At 33.8% G+C, this 13,647-nt stretch overlaps 1 protein-coding gene across 1 annotated transcript; it reads right to left on the reverse strand.

The window, feature by feature from the left end:
- Positions 1-1,443: 1,443 nt before the first annotated feature.
- On the reverse strand, positions 1,444-13,645 carry LOC128228962 (vacuolar protein sorting-associated protein 37A-like). The gene is made up of 11 exons (XM_052940561.1): positions 13,471-13,645; positions 12,693-12,767; positions 11,367-11,481; positions 10,791-10,882; positions 10,350-10,479; positions 8,792-8,892; positions 6,802-6,929; positions 6,299-6,357; positions 5,439-5,601; positions 4,747-4,796; positions 1,444-4,201 (listed from the first exon to the last, which is right to left on the reverse strand). Exons 1-11 carry the CDS (start codon positions 13,572-13,574, stop codon positions 4,139-4,141), a joined length of 1,080 nt encoding a protein of 359 aa, XP_052796521.1. The 5' UTR covers positions 13,575-13,645; the 3' UTR covers positions 1,444-4,138.
- Positions 13,646-13,647: the final 2 nt, after the last annotated feature.

Raw genomic sequence — 13,647 nt, forward strand, 5'->3', positions numbered from 1 at the left:
CACACCTTGGTTAAGGTTTTGCATGTAAGCACCTTTAAGTCATTATCTCGGTAAATACATCATTTATTGCATTGAAACTTTGGATATGTATTCCCAACTATCTAACCTACTAAATTAATGAAGTAAGATAACACTTATTTGAATATAATGCAAATAATGGACCTTTATTATTTTACTTAGAAATTCTGGTTAAGGTTTTGCATGTAGGCACACATAGGTTAATATCTCAGCAACTACTTGATGTATTGCATTGAGACTTAATACAATGGTACTCAACCATCCAACCAATGTAACCTTTTTTAAGTCAATACCTCAGCGAATACATCATGTATTGCATTGAAACTCATACACAGGCTCCCAACCATTCAACCTCCTTAATTAATTAAGTAAGATAACTCCATCTTGCATATTTCAACAAAACTTTTCAATCCTTACACTGAAAAGCGGTGGAATAGTCAAGTGGGCTGTGCGCACGTTATTGTTGAAATCAATTGGGTTTGAACTGAATTGTGAGGAAATGTATGAGTGTCATATCAGGAAAGTTTAACGCTAGAAAAGGCTTTTTTGCAATTTAAATGTTGCCTGTATGCATTGAGATGTATAGGGAAATGAATAAGTAGTGTATAACCTACTAAATATGCTAGTTGAAGCTTATTGTATAAAACTTTTTAGATAACTAATATATGTTGGCTAGTTTTCACATTGAAATGATGGGAATGCTACATGTACCTAGAACTAATTAAGTAAATACAACATATACCGACCAACCAATAAATGATTGGCCAACTTTAACCAAACCAAGAATGCACCAGTGTATTTATTGGCTGCTGATTGGTACTGAATACTTTGCCAGGCTCACTGAAGATATTCTTACTGCAAATGGGTTTGACATTAAAAGAGAAATGATCAATATCAAGAGAAAAAACTCCTTCAAGCTGGTTGCTTTCTTATAAATGAAGTATGTACATAAAATTAAGTATTTATTGATTAACTGTGAAAGCTAAGAATTCTTTGATTCAGATTGGTCTCCATGTCCTTGACTTTTGACCCCAAAATCAGTAGGGTGAAGATGAGTGGTCTAGTGGTCAATATATCAACCTCCCATCCAAGATGTTGTGGGTTCAAGTCCAACCAAGGGTATGTTCTCATGGCCTCTACACACACCAGCACTGGTGTCTACCCAGGAAACACACTCAAGAGTAATTCATATCAACTGATAGCTGTCATCACTATAGGGCCTCGATGAATTACCGGTAGTATAAATCAAATTCAATAGGGGTCATATACTGACCATGACCAATAAACATACCTACATACATAAGTTTGTAGACTCTACAAATCATTCAAAAGTTATTGATTAGAAATGAAAGTGTGATGCTGTGGCCGAAGAAATAATCCATCCGTGTTTGCCTCTTTTCACAGGTGATAAAAAATATGAGGAAATTGAAGAGCAAATTTTATTTTTTTATGTATAAACATAACACAATACAAAATCATCACAAGTAGATCCAGTAACAATAAAATGATTCTGCATTAAAGGCAATGTACTAAGTGTAAGGATCAGTTGTCAATTATGTATTAAATGTCTAAGTACAAAATCAACGAGCATATTCATGTTACATACTCTTGTAATTACTATATAATAATAATACATGCATGAATAATTGGCATAACGGTACATACGTGAATCATCCTATCAAGGAGGGTAAAACATAATATTGTAAGATAAAGAATTTCAGTGAAATATTTTTGAAGTGTCACATATGAAATTAAAACTTTTACTTGCAAAATCCAATTAACTATGCCTGAACTGACCATTTAAGTTCTTAGTTTTGCACTATATATGAAAAACTACTTAAAATTACTGATTGGAAATGGTGATCGTATGATACATGCCTTTATAAGATGGACCAGCAGATCCCAAACATATTGGGTTGATATCAACCACCAAACTATTTTGCTCTTTTTTTATTTTTCAACAGCTACAGTTTCAATAAACATTTGAAACAGAATAAAAATTTAATCTTAAGAATTTCATGGTACTTTCTGTTTTAATTCAACTTTTTTTACCTGATTTGGTTTTAACTAACCAACCATATTAAAATAGCTTCAACCCACGGCTAACTCGCATCTATGTGAGGGTTACTATAATCAAGAAGATTAGTAATAAAGCAGTGGACTTACTCAACTTGTTTGGGTTGGAACTTTGTGAAGTTATTTGCGTAACCCGAGATGATATCGCGAAAAGCTTAACATCTACAATTAGTAGCTATGGTAAAAATTAAAACTAAAACTTTCATGAAAATTAGTCTATTTTCAATACAAATGATAAAATTTCTTATTTTGACACACCTATAAGATTTCTTATTATGACATGCCTTTGTTTCACAATCTTTGCAAAATAATGATTAAATTAAACTTTCATGAAGTTACTCATAAAGCTCTAAATATATCACCTACCATACCCTTATACACATATGTATAAAAAATATTAAGAAAGAAACATGGTAGAACTAACTCTTTCTAAACCAGGAACATGATCTTACATTATTCAAAACATATTCTTCCACAACCAATAATTAGAAAGGAACTGTTGCTTCTCACCTACAAGGGTATGCTAGATAATTTTCACAACAGAAGATCATGGCAAGAATTAATTAAAAACAACAACGAAAATCATGAAGCTTAAAATAGTGATAACAAAACAATTAATGAAATGTATGCTCTGAGATGTAGTCACAGTTTTCACATCGAAACAGAACTGCAAGCAGCTCCTCCTGTAATAGGAATTAAAGAGGTGAAGATGTTTGCCTAATTCCATTGGATGGGTTAGGTTCAAAACCTCGAGATTTAAAATCCAGCCAAGTGCTTTAACGGCAGGGAGTCTCAATAAGTCTGCAAATCTCATCCCTGGCCCCAATTTTTCAAAACTTCTTAAAAGCACAATTTAAGACAAAAACACACAAAAAATAATGAAATGGCAATTTTTTTTTCTAAATAATATGACAGACAAAATAAAACACCTTGATATGAATCGTATGAGAATTACTGGGAGTTACCTAGAATCTAAACTTAAATGCAAACAAAATCACCATTTATGAGACATCCATAGGAAATTTTGGCTTCATATAAAACGCTGAGTTTCTAAGGGCTATTCCAATTAAGCATATAACCCCAGGGGGGAAGGCACTTTTAAGTTATGCCACCACCCTACAGAAGCAAATTTACCCTTTTGATGTCCAAATCAGCAAAAAAAGACACCCACCCATATACTATTAAATTAATTGCCCCCCCCCACCCCCCCCCCCGGGTTATTATTTTAATGGAATAGCCCTAAGTTATAATATGCAGAAAAACTCAAATTAAGACAATTTAGTGTTATAGCCACTTGTAAAAACTTATGAATCTGCAGTTTTTATGCTTAGTACATATTTGTGTATGTTAATAATTTATACTTAATCTACAATTTTATGTACAGCAAATGTTTGTGTTTGTTAATATATCATTATAAATCTACAATTTGTATGTATAAAACATGTCTGTGTTTAGAAATCTGCAGTTTGCATGTACAGCGCATAAATCTGCAGTTTGAATGTACAGCGCATAAATCTGCAGTTTGCATGTACAGCACATAAATCTGCAGTTTAAATGTACACACATGTCTGTGTTTATAAATCTGCTTTTGTTTGTATAGCACATGTCAGAGTATGTTACTAGATTTTCATTTTCATCAATAATAAGCCTCCAACATACTGTCAACTAAACATAAAGTAACTATGATTTTGATAGGTCAGAACGATGGTTAATATTAAATACAATCATGGCCATTGACTTATAGAAGTCAAACGTATGAATGATTTAATCATTCAACTATGAATTGAGAATAGCAAATTTACACCATTAGATATTTGATGTACTCCTAGAACATTCAGGCAAAAGGTCAAACCTTCTCCAGTGGATGAAGTCATGAGCATAATCATAAGACCAACTAAAAAGATTATTAATACTAGCCCTGAACACTATTAAAAAATGCAAATTAAAATAAATATAGGTACATATGAACAACAAATTGTGTCCAAAAGATCACTAGAATATACACAATCACAACCAAATGTTAAGAGTTTGGATAATCGCTGTTTTAGAAGCCCTGGTGAATAAGATGACTCATTTTATCTTCTTTGGCTCGCCTCGAGTGGTATAACTGCAATGAAACAAAACAAAGAGAAGGTAAGAACTATAATTTTATTCCATTTCATGTTTTTCCGGAGTTAATTGAAAAGTAAAGGTGGATGTTATCACTATTTGAAATAGTGTGTTAATTAAAATAATGATTTCTGTTTCTGACATTTAAGCCTGTTTGACTCTGAAAAAATCCAAAAAGCACAGCCCTTGGAAGAAAGATCAATGACTACCTTTCCAGTAAATTATCTTTTCGCTAATAATTGACACATTTTTATATTTTATATCATTATCCGTTATGTACCCACCACTCTCACACATGTCATTAAATCAGAGCTTCCAATCTGAACCAAACACACATTTATAAACATTTTCACTCTCAGAGTGTTCACAATAAAGACACAGCTCATAAATTTCCCGTGAAGTAATATATGCTTAAATTAACTCAAAATTTAACAATATTTAATGTTTTTGGAAACCAAAGAAACATGACATTGTGAGATTATTCTTCACTGTTGAAACTCAATACCCCATAAGCATTATGGAAAATAAATGTCATACACTTACTGTTCTCTTTTCTAAAAACTTTGATATGAAGTCATCTACATTTATATTTTCTGAAAGAGGAAATTATTGAAGGTTATTTGATTGACATAATGCATACATGATGTAATATCAAGATAGCAATTGGGTTTTTAATGTGACAAAAATACCCATTTTAATGTAATTTTTATCATCATGAACAAAAATAAAAATGTTATCAATTCATTATTATCTTTTAATGAATAGAATAACATCTTTCATACCATTTTGTTATTCACTGGGGTTATTTATAACAAACACATACATGTCAATATACTTCACAAAAGCAAATGCTCATTTGTTTCATTGTTTGTATTCCCAGTTGAACATTAAGGGAAGTTAATTTCATCAATTATTACAGCCTTGCTAGACATGTATTCATTGTCTCAGGGAACATGTGTATGAAGTCACACTTGAAAAACGATATTTAAGACATTTGATATTTAAGTTATGGCCAACGTGAAAGTTTTCCATAAACCTGATGCCACTGATGACAACAACATCAAGGCTGTGACAATACTTCAAAAACAGAAGAAGATAAAAAAAAAATAGAATAAATATATTTCATTGGGTATTGTCGCCATTCAGAACCAAATCAAAGCAATTGTTGAGGCCTTTCAAGGAGTATAGAATAGAACTGATGCATCATACTACTGAAAAAACGAAATACCACCTACTGTCAATAAATTCATCAACGACCCTGTCCGACTCTTCCTCTGCCTCCAATATGGCCACTTTCAGGTTGTTGTGAATAATGGATGGATCATACTGCTCTAGTAGTTGGACATGACGCTCTTGGCTTGTCTCGAACTCCCGTTGAACAGATTCTAACTCTGAGAACTGAAATAATGATAACAGGTGATAATAAAGTTATAGATTTGCAAAAAAACAGGCAATCAGGGGGGCGAAGGAGCGTATCAAGTTCTCTTTGAATGGCTTTTAACTCTGAGAATTATTAGGAAAGCAGGTTATGATGTATTTATTTAGTAAATACAGCTTCTGGTATACAAGTGCAATGGATGTTGGATGCATCATATCGCTTTCGAAGTTGAAACCTGGCATTCTTGGCTCTTCTTAAATTCTTAATGTATGACAGTTTTACTCCAAAACATTGTAAGTTATGAAGTGTTTATTTAGCACATACAGCTGGTAAAAAACTGTAAAGATACCGGTATATGAACTGAACAAATAAGCTGCCTCTTTATTCTGATAAATAAAGACAGTCTCATACACTGTGTGCTTTTATTACATGGGAGTTTTATTTTTGCTAGATATTATCGGTTCTGATGTCACAAATGCAAAGTCTTTGCTAAATCTGTAAATATTCACAAACTATGAACATCGATATTTGTATGCTGGAAAGTGATTCATATATATTTATTGACATGAAAACTAAATTACACGGAAATGGTCAAACCAAATAAAAATCATGAAATAACTACAATAAAGTTCTGTATCAAAGGTGGGTCAACATTTCATTCCTAAGCCTTGTGAGTGGTTACAAGTTTAATTCAAACAATAAATCAGCAAACCTAACCTTTTCTCTCAGTCGACTTTTGAGATCTTCTATCACAGGCTTTTTGGCTAAATTATCTTCTGTAAAAGAAAGATACAAAATATTCAATACTGTGGCTGAGGGAATCTCACCAATTTGCAATAACTTTACACAAATAGTGTGTGACTTCACAGAATAGCAGATGAAAGATCGTAGAAGCAGTATTTTTTGGCAATTTTCTTCATAATTATTTTTAACAAATTTTAGTTTGTTTTTTCTTAAATCAGGATAAAAAAACAACACATTATAATATAAACCATGCTGTATCAGATTGCAAGAGAGTGGAGCAGCATTTGACCTACTTTTTGACTGGATATGATACATAATCAAACTTGATGCAGATTGTATACAAGCAAACAAGATTATTGAGTTTGAAATAAGGCTACCAAAGAGTAAGCAAGGGTTAGTGGTCCAGTATAGAAACCTGGTATTGCTTATATTTTTCTTGCAAGCTTGTCCCAGTTGCTATCTGATAATCATCTTACTAGCAAGTTGTGTGCACTTGGCGGCCATGTTCTCCCTCTGCTGTACGACCTGCGTGACCTGAGGAAGGCCCTGAATCACTTCCAATACCTCATCTTCTTCGTTAACCAGCTCCAGAAGCTCTGAGTGGCTGGAAAAAGTGTTAAAACTTACTTTTATTTAACAATTATTGTTAAGAAAGGTGTTACAAATATTTTCGAAGCATCTCAATGACATCTTGGCAGTTTTGGACAAAACAATCAATTATACTTAATTTAAATACATAATTAAATCTATATTTCCTACATCTTGTACAATCAAAACATATCCAAAGCCTTAGGTAAATAACAAAAATTTAATATTGGTAGTCCAACAATTTCATCCGGATTCATCCAAATAATGTAACTTTTTTCTCTTTTTTTTAAATGGCTTCGAACTTACACCAGTACTAATAGCTACCATCAACAAAACAATACATGTTTTTGTTATTCCCTTTAAACATGCATGTATTTGATGTTATAAGATTAACATAATTATGACTGTAAACAAGACTGCCATGGATATGGATGTATACAAGGCTGCCATGGATATGGATGTATACAAGACTGACATGGATATGGATGTATACAAGACTGCCATGGATATGGATGTATACAAGACTGACATGGATATGGATGTATACAAGACTGCCATGGATATGGATGTACGGTATACAAGACTGACATGGATATGGATGTATACAAGACTGCCATGGATATGGACCTATACAAGACTGCCATGGATATGGATGTATACAAGACTGCCATGGATATGACTGTATACAAGGCTGCCATGGATATGGACCTATACAAGACTGCCATGGATATGGATGTATACAAGACTGCCATGGATATGACTGTATACAAGACTGCCATGGATATGGACCTATACAAGACTGCCATGGATATGGATGTATACAAGACTGCCATGGATATGGACCTATACAAGACTGCCATGGATATGGATGAATACAAGACTGCCATGGATATGACTGTATACAAGGCTGCCATGGATATGGACGTATACAAGACTGCCATGGATATGACTGTAAACAAGACTGCCATGGATATGGACGTATACAAAACTGCCATGGATATGGATGTATACAAGACTGCCATGGATATGGACGTATACAAGTCTGCCATGGATTTGGATGTATACAAGTCTGCCATGGATATGACTGTATACAAGACTGCCATGGATATGGAAGTATACAAAACTGCCATGGATATGGATGTATACAAGACTGCCATGGATATGGACGTATACAAGTCTGCCATGGATATGGATGTATACAAGTCTGCCATGGATATGGACGTATACAAGATTGCCATGGATATGGATGTATACAAAACTGCCATGGATATGGAAGTATACAAAACTGCCATGGATATGGATGTATACAAGACTGCCATGGATATGGATGTATACAAGTCTGCCATGGATATGGACGTATACAAGACTGCCATGGATATGGATGTATACAAGACTGCCATGGATATGGATGTATACAAGACTGCCATGGATATGGACGTATACAAGACTGCCATGGATATGGATGTATACAAGACTGCCATGGATATGGATGTATACAAGTCTGCCATGGATATGGACCTATACAAGACTGCCATGGATATGGATGTATACAAGACTGCCATGGATATGGACCTATACAAGACTGCCATGGATATGGACGTATACAAGACTGCCATGGATATGGATGTATACAAGTCTGCCATGGATATGGACGTATACAAGTCTGCCATGGATATGGATGTATACAAGACTGCCATGGATATGGACGTATACAAGACTGCCATGGATATGGATGTATACAAGACTGCCATAGATATGGACATATACAAGACTGACATGGATATGGATCTAAACAAGACTGGTTTCATCTTGGGAAGAGTGTACAAACCATGTTTTTATTTTTAGAACCAGCAGAAAATAATATTGTTAGATATCAACCTTTTCTGCTTCAATTCTGGGAATGTACTCATGATATCAAGTTGACTGAAGTCTGATATAGCTGGTTGATCAATATCTAAGGTTCCCTCTTGAACACCAGACTGAAAACAACAATAACATAACTTTTTATTATTTTTTTTATGCTGCCTCTACAGAGTAAGGATTTTTATATAAACTTAATTAAATATTTGGTTATTTAACAAATAAATCACTTTTAACATTAAAAGTAAGATTTAGAGTGTGCATTGGCTAAATGGTTCAGATTGACTTACAGCTGCATATGTTACACATATGAAACAAGTTAACAGAATTAAGAGTGAATCAGATTGAATTACAGCTGTTTACACAAATGAAACAAGTTAACAGAATTAAAAGTGATCCAGCTTGACTTACAGCTGTTTACACAATTTAGCAAAGCTAACAGACTCAAGAGTGGTTCAGATTGACTAATAGCTGTTAACACAATGGAACCAAGTTGACAGAATCAAGAGAAATCCAGATTGATTTACAGCTGTTATCACAATTGAGCCAAGCAGACAGAATCAAGACTTATTCAGACTGACTTACAGCTGTTAACACAATTGAGCCAAGCAAACAGAATTAAAAGTGGTTCAGATTGACTTACAGTAGTTTACACAATGGAGCCAAGCAGACAGAATCAAGAGTTGTTCAAATTGACTTACAGCTGTTTACACAATGGAGCCAAGCAGACAGGTTCAAGAGTTGTTCAGATTGACTTACAGCTGTTAACACAATGGAGCCAAGCGGAAAGATTTAAGAGTTGTTCAGATTGACGTACAGCTGTTTACACAATGGAGCCAAGCAGACAGATTCAAGAGTTGTTCAGATTGACTTACAGCTGTTATCACAATTGAGCCAAGCAGACAGATTCAAGAGTTGTTCAGATTGACTTACAGCTGTTTACACAATGGAGCCAAGCAGACAGATTCAATAGTTGTTTAGATTGACTTACAGCTGTTTACACAATGGAGCCAAGCAGAAAGATTTAAGAGTTGTTCAGATTGACGTACAGCTGTTTACAGAATGGAGCCAAGCAGACAGATTCAAGAGTTGTTCAGATTGACTTACAGCTGTTAACACAATGGAGCCAAGCAAACAGATTCAAGAGTTGTTCAGATTGACTTACAGCTGTTTACACAATGGAGCCAAGCAGACAGATTCAAGAGTTGTTCGGATTGACTTACAGCTGTTTACACAATGGAGCCAAGCAAACAGATTCAATAGTTGTTCAGATTGACTTACAGCTGTTTACACAATGGAGCCAAGCAGACAGATTCAAGATTTATTCGGATTGACTTACAGCTGTTTACACAATTGAGCCAAGCAGACAGATTCAAGAGTTGTTCAGATTGACTTACAGCTGTTTACACAATTGAGCCAAGCAGACAGATTCAAGCTCACAGAATCAAGAGTGGTTCAGATTGACCATCGCTGAGCCAAGCTTAAATAATCAAGAGTAGCTTAGACTGACTTATAGCTGCTTTAACACACAATTGAGCTAGAATATTAAGCTAAACAATGCGCCAAATAGTTTTACCTGACTCGATGCTGTATTAGTGGTTGTGTTTGTTACATCCGTGCACTCTGGCATGGGAGGGTAAACATTATTGAAGATGTTGTGTGAGGGGAACAAGGATGGATACCCTCTGCTGGTTGGAGCACTTTGGCTGAAGGATCCATTGAATATAAATTAAAATCAAAATTATTTCAGTATTGTTTGTATATTGCTTTTATATTTTTGAATTGCAAGTTCTACAAGTATGCTATTATATGAACAGTACAAGTAAACATTCCAAACCAGTGGCACTCAGGATGATTCTACGATTTATTGTAAAATTATGGTAGTTTCTTCTCTTTGCTTAAATAACATGTCTCTGTTGTTCTCATATTAGTTTTTTTATTACTTTTTATTCTCAAATTATAAATAGTGGTACAAGTTAAGTAACATGATATGCACAACCACAGTCAGGTGACTTACAAGCCAGAGTTTGAAACTACTGCTGGTGGTGTTCTCATGAACTCCTCTACAATAGCTTGCACTGCCGTCAGGAGACTTGACTGTACAGTGAACTGAAAAACAGCAAAATATTCCTTTGAAAGTCCAAACAAAACAAACTGTACACCAAAGAGTGAGCTAAACATTAAATACGCATCATTAGTTTTGAATTATTTGTATAGATTACTGATACACATTTAAGTGTTTATAAGTACACGTATAAAGATGCAAGAAAATATTGCTTTACAATTGCAACTTCAAGAAATGACATATTAATTAAAAAAATACATCTTACTATCAAAACTAAAATGAATCTAGTATGAGTATGCATGATAAAATTATAAATATTTAATATTTACATATCAGGGTATTACTTGGCAAAAGTCAAGACCTCAAGTAGTAAATGCCTGCCAATTTGTTAAGCAATAGGCTGATCAATTTTGTAAGTTGCTAGACGAGTAGTCGATTGCCAGAGTAATTTTAAAAATACATAAATTCAACATGGTTTGATGTTTATCCAAGACACTAGGTTAATTTAGAAAAACATATAAACCCTACCCCATTGATGTTAGGGCAGTTGACAACAATGGAGTGCTGGTCAACCCAGGGGTGATGGACCTTTGGGGAGACTTCAACAACTGGCCTGTCCTGGGGGAACTGAGGAGGAAGCTTACTGAAAATAGAATCTCAGGGTTAATTTAGTGTTTGACACACAGTGTATGAGACTGTCTTTAAGCATTTGATGTCTGTGCAGATTAAGATTTAGGAATTGATAGCCTTAATAGCCTGAATATATATGATTACATAATAATTGTAAATGAGTCAATAATACATTAAGAATCAAAAGGTATTGTATGAAGTTTACTTGACAAACTACAGGCGGACATTTGATATGAGATTATATAGAACACAGCAAACCAGTGGGTATGACAACTAGAATTTTGCAAATTGAATACATTACCTGCTTTGAGTGCTAATTTTTATAAAGGAATATGATTAAACATTTTTTATTATAAATATTTATGAGTAGGACTAATGTTCCTAGAGCAATATATTTCACTATTCAGTATTGGATTCACAATGAATAGTGTTGTCTAGCTGTTGAAGGAGATATAATGCCCTTGAAGAGTGTAACCCAGTGTACAGTAGTAAAGACTGGATAACAAATTCTCAAGTGAGATACCCCTCAAATTGAATTTGGTAAACAATAAACAAACCTAGGGCCATAACTCCAGAGTGAATTAAGTGATCAGGCTGTTGATAAAACTCAGTCAAGAAATTATGGCAATAAACATTGGGATCAAGTTAATTTTCTCCAATTTTGACATTTCAATGGCCTAAAGAATTTATCAAGGTCTGATTGATAATGGAACTGTCCTGATTTTTGCCAATTAACATTGTCACTAAGTTTGATAAATAAATACTCAAGTTAGAGAGCAGACATGAAAGTTTGATGCTGCAGACAACAATGACAACATGATCTTTATATATACTTGAGTATATGTCTGCAATGCTACGCAAGTTACATAAAAACTAGAACCTAATTAGCCAATGTCTCACTATTCATTATTTTTCTTATAAGCAGCCTATTTTTGAATCATTCAATGCCTTTAATCCAGATCTCAACTGTCTGGAAAACTACCAAAAATATCATTTTTCTGCCCCTTTAGTAGCCATAAAACAAATATTTGAACAGAAATATGAAAAGCTGTGATCTAATTAGTTGTAAGCAGTCTTATATCACTGTATTAAAGACATATATGCACAGAAATGACTGTGTTAAAACTGCCAATCTGTGAGAGTGCAGATTTAATCATTGTATACTTTTTTATCAGTGAATCTATACTGAACTCAAGAAAATATAAGATCATGTAATATACATACATTATTAAGGTAATATTTATCCCAACTATCTGAACAGTGACTCTGTATTCAGCATCCCTCAAGGTCTCAACAACACTGCAAGAAATAAGCAAAATTAATCATTCATATCCTTTCCATTTAATAATTAATTTAGCACATCTCCATTTTATCATTAAATCAATAAAACAAATTTATGTGAACCTTTATTTTACTTCTCAGTGACTATTTGAACTGCTGCTCTCAGTCTCTTTGAACAGATCAACTTCACAGATAAAATCGACAAATTGAGACACCTGTTCGCACTCTAACCTTTTACCGGTGTAATATAAGCTTTCCAAAAATTACTTTCAAATTATTTTATTTCCCTTACAATCAATATCAGTAAAAAATAAATAATTTGAATACCCCATTCTTAAATAGCCCCATAGTGTGTCACACTAGAAGCCTGCTGCAATAAATGCCTAGAAAAAAGCTTAATTATAACTTTGTCAGAGTTATTGATAGGGGACGATTGTTCAGACACTTATAATTCATACACATATACTTATTTTTCAAAATTTATTTATTTTGCGTATCCCAAAGGTTCATTTATATTTATATATATTTGAAGTGCATTCAACACTTCAGCCATAATTTGAAGGTTCTCAGACGACATTTATAGATGAATTGAATGAATTTCGTACAGGTCATATGACAACAAAGCAGGAGAACATTCCTTTCAAATTACTGTGAATTAGTCTATTGTCTTTGACTATGAGGATGTAATAATATTCATTTTGAGTTCTGTACAGTACAGTACCTCAAATTCCCTCTTCGGAGAGCTTCAATTTGTTTTGCTCGCTGCACCTGTAACTCAGTGTTTGTGGATTTTCCTTTTTTATTACCCTGGCCAAACCAAGGCATTTTATTTTTCTAATAACCGTGTGAAAATGAGTAATTTGTCTTTTCTGTTTCCTTGTTTTGAAACCGGAAGCCA

This window comes from Mya arenaria, chromosome 3, assembly GCF_026914265.1.
Source record: "Mya arenaria isolate MELC-2E11 chromosome 3, ASM2691426v1".
NCBI classification, from domain to species: domain Eukaryota; kingdom Metazoa; phylum Mollusca; class Bivalvia; order Myida; family Myidae; genus Mya; species Mya arenaria.

Coding starts and splice junctions, on each gene's coding strand:
- LOC128228962 (XM_052940561.1), bottom strand. CDS start 13,574: ATGCCTTGGTTTGGCCAGGGTAATAAAAAAGGAAAATCCACAAACACT. Junction 10,480..10,790: donor GTAGTTTCAAACTCTGGCTT/GTAAGTCACCTG, acceptor TGGATCCTTCAG/CCAAAGTGCTCCAACCAGCA. Junction 4,202..4,746: donor AGTTTTTAGAAAAGAGAACA/GTAAGTGTATGA, acceptor GTTTCATTGCAG/TTATACCACTCGAGGCGAGC.